Source organism: Micromys minutus, assembly GCF_963924665.1.
Source record: "Micromys minutus genome assembly, chromosome: 12".
NCBI classification, from domain to species: Eukaryota; Metazoa; Chordata; class Mammalia; order Rodentia; family Muridae; genus Micromys; species Micromys minutus.
In genome coordinates, this window is record NC_137981.1 from 12,218,626 (window position 1) to 12,221,667 (window position 3,042).

The following is a 3,042-nucleotide window of genomic DNA, read 5'->3' on the forward strand; positions in this document are numbered from 1 at the left end:
CCACAGATAGTGCCTTTAGGTGCAGAGGGGGATTCTACAGCCCCTTCTTCCTTTCCTGACTCTAAATACAGATCCCAACCTCTGAGGCTGTCATGTTCTGCTGCCTTTTGGTACTAGAACCACGGTGCTCTTTTTCAATGATTTTTCAACAGCTTTCTTATTACCATGGTTCCTTCACAGCCTAAGCTTTACACTCCAGGAATTTCACCTGGCTGGTTTGGACTGAGAGCTTGGCTTGCCTCTGTCTCCTGAGTGAAAGGATTTGTGTTGATCAGGGTTCTCTAGACTGACAGAACCTTTGAAATGCTGTATATAGTACAGGAACTAACGGGAATGACTTACAGCTGCTGTCAAATCAAGTCAACTGTGGGAAACTGTGATTGCCATGATCCTAGATGGCCTGGCAAGTAAATTCAGCAAGTAAAGAAGAAGGAATCCTTACTTCCTTTTCAAATTGTTTTTTTTTAAAGATTTATTTATTTTATGTATGAGTACACTGTCACTCTTAAGACACACCAGAAGAAGGCGTCAGATCCCATTACAGATGGGTGTGAGCCACCATGTGGTTGCTGGGAATTGAACTCTGGACCTCTGGAAGAGCAGTCAGTGCTCTTAACCACTGATCCATCTCTCCCGCCCTCAAATTGTTTTATATTGTCATCCACTAGAATTTATGGCCCAGATTAAAGCTGTATGCTGCCACATTTGGAAACAAACTTGTTGCTCTTTGAACTGACTCTGTCCCAGACTGACTTCCTTGTAGGCAGCGAACTAATTGCCTCTCTGCCCTGGGATTACAGGTGTACACTTTACATGATCTTAAGAATCCCGAAGCCAGGAGCAACGTGAAGAAGCAGCGAGGACTACCCCCGGACGGACCAAGCCCGCGCGCCGCTGTATACTCGTGTTCAGCGCCAAAGTCCCCTGCCGCCGCCATGCCCAAAAGCAAGGCTGAAGGGGATGCTAAAGGAGACAAAGCCAAGGTGCAGGACGAGCCACAGAGAAGATCTGCAAGGTTGTCTGCCAAACCTGCTCCTCCAAAGCCTGAGCCCAAACCTAAAAAGGCCCCAGCAAAGAAGGGAGAGAAGGTACCCAAGGGGAAGAAGGGGAAAGCCGATGCCGGGAAGGATGCAAATAATCCTGCAGAAAATGGAGATGCCAAAACAGACCAGGCACAAAAAGCTGAATGTGCTGGAGATGCCAAGTGACGTGTGTGCATTTTTGATAACTGTGTACTTCTGGTGACTGTACAGTTTGAAATACTATTTTTTATCAAGTTTTATAAAAAATGCAGAATTTTGTTTTACTTTTTTTTTAACTATATTGTTAGCACACAGAAAACTTCATTGTGGGAGGGGGGAGGATCATGTGTCACTAACATTTTAAAATATCACTGAAGCTGGATTGAGGACAGAAAAACCTCTTTCCTTGATAATTTTGAGAGGCTCCTGATCCTGCATAGGTGGATACCAAGGTACAAAATGCCTTGTGGTCTGGGAAAACTCTAAATTCATTTTTATAACCTTTCCCCTGTGTACCATGAACATAGACATAATTCTCTTAAAACCAGAGACCTATTGAAACCTGATCCCCAACATTGGTTTTCTAGTCTATTGGACAATGTGGATTTTGCAGTGACTTCAAGTGTTCTCAGAAGAGCAATGGTTCCTTTTATAAAAGATTGTGGATCTTCAGATTGATAATTCTGCCATGTTCATTTCCCGAAAGTCAGGGTCGGCTTGTGAAAAGTTGTTAAACAACATCCTTAATGTAAAATGTCAGCCCTCACTCTGAGCTACTTTCCCCTTTTCGAGGCATTGAATGAAGATTTCATTGGGTTTTACAGTGGCTTTCTGATTTTGGTAGTCTATACAAGAAGGGAATTTGGAAGTTCTTGTATATTGTTGAGTGTCTGCTCATGTCCTGCCTGAATACCATGATTGTTTATGAAAAGTATCTTTAATAAAGCTGGTTACAGTTAAAAAAAAAAAAAAAAAAAAGAATCCCGAAGCCTGTATACCTCAACATGGGGATGAAAGCCTGTATCTCTCGGTGTCAAAATCTGGATCAGGTGTGTTCTCCATATCTGCAATGTCTTCCTGCCAATACAGTCCAATTCACAGCTTTCATGTTTACCACAGGATTGAAGGACAGAACTACCACAATTGAAACTAAACTTCTTGATAGTTCCTTGTCACAGGATGGAAATGTAGCTTGTGTGGTCCACCTGACGTTCATCATGCAATTTATTCCACTTATTGATCTGTTTAGGTTTTTAGACAAAGGACTTACTCTCCACATGTCCCTTCTTGGTGTCCCAATTCTACTGGATCTGACACCTTTGTGTTTTTCCTTACTCAGGTACCTTCTTTTGAATGAAATAAATATTCAGAGGAACATACAGTTGAGATCACATACAGTCTAGTGTAGAGTGTTGTATGATTTCCTGTACTAATGCAAAGAATGCAAACTTTAGCCTCGGGCAATTCTTCCAACATTGTGCAAAATAAACATATTCCTTTTCAAACAATTACAAGAATGATCTTGAGAGAATACACGAATATCCTACCACTCTCCAGACTTTTGGACCATACCCCACAGTTCAAATCTCCCTCAGCACCACTGTCTTCCATGCTCTTACTAGAATGGGCCAGTAAGCACTTGTAAACCTTCCTAATCTTTCCTAACCCAATGTTTCAAAGCCTAAAGGCCTTCAAATAGAAACATGGTCAGGCCTTTCACAGCAACTTGGAACCAATCTCTATCTAAGGTAGGGGTTGTACTTCTGTGAGGAGACACTATGACTAAGACAACCAGAATAAAGGGTAGCATTTAATTGGGGCTGACTTAGGGCTATTCCATGATTATCAAGGTGGAAATCAGAGTACCATAGAGTCAGACACGGTTTTGAAGAAGGAGCTGAGTATTCTACACCTTCATCCCATAAAAGAAGAAAGGAACAGTGTGGAACGGATGGTATGTTTTGATTGTATATGAGCTCAAAGCCCAACCTTCCTCCCAGTGACACCTTTCTGAAAATGG

At 42.1% G+C, this 3,042-nt stretch overlaps 1 protein-coding gene across 1 annotated transcript; it reads left to right on the plus strand.

Moving 5' to 3' along the window:
- Positions 1–935: 935 nt before the first annotated feature.
- LOC308428424 (non-histone chromosomal protein HMG-17-like) lies at positions 936–1,208 on the plus strand (the record flags this gene model as incomplete). Its single annotated transcript, XM_080926873.1, has 1 exon — positions 936–1,208. The coding sequence occupies one exon, from the start codon at positions 936–938 to the stop codon at positions 1,206–1,208; it is 273 nt and encodes a 90-aa protein (XP_080782999.1).
- Between the last annotated feature and the right edge of the window lie 1,834 nt (positions 1,209–3,042).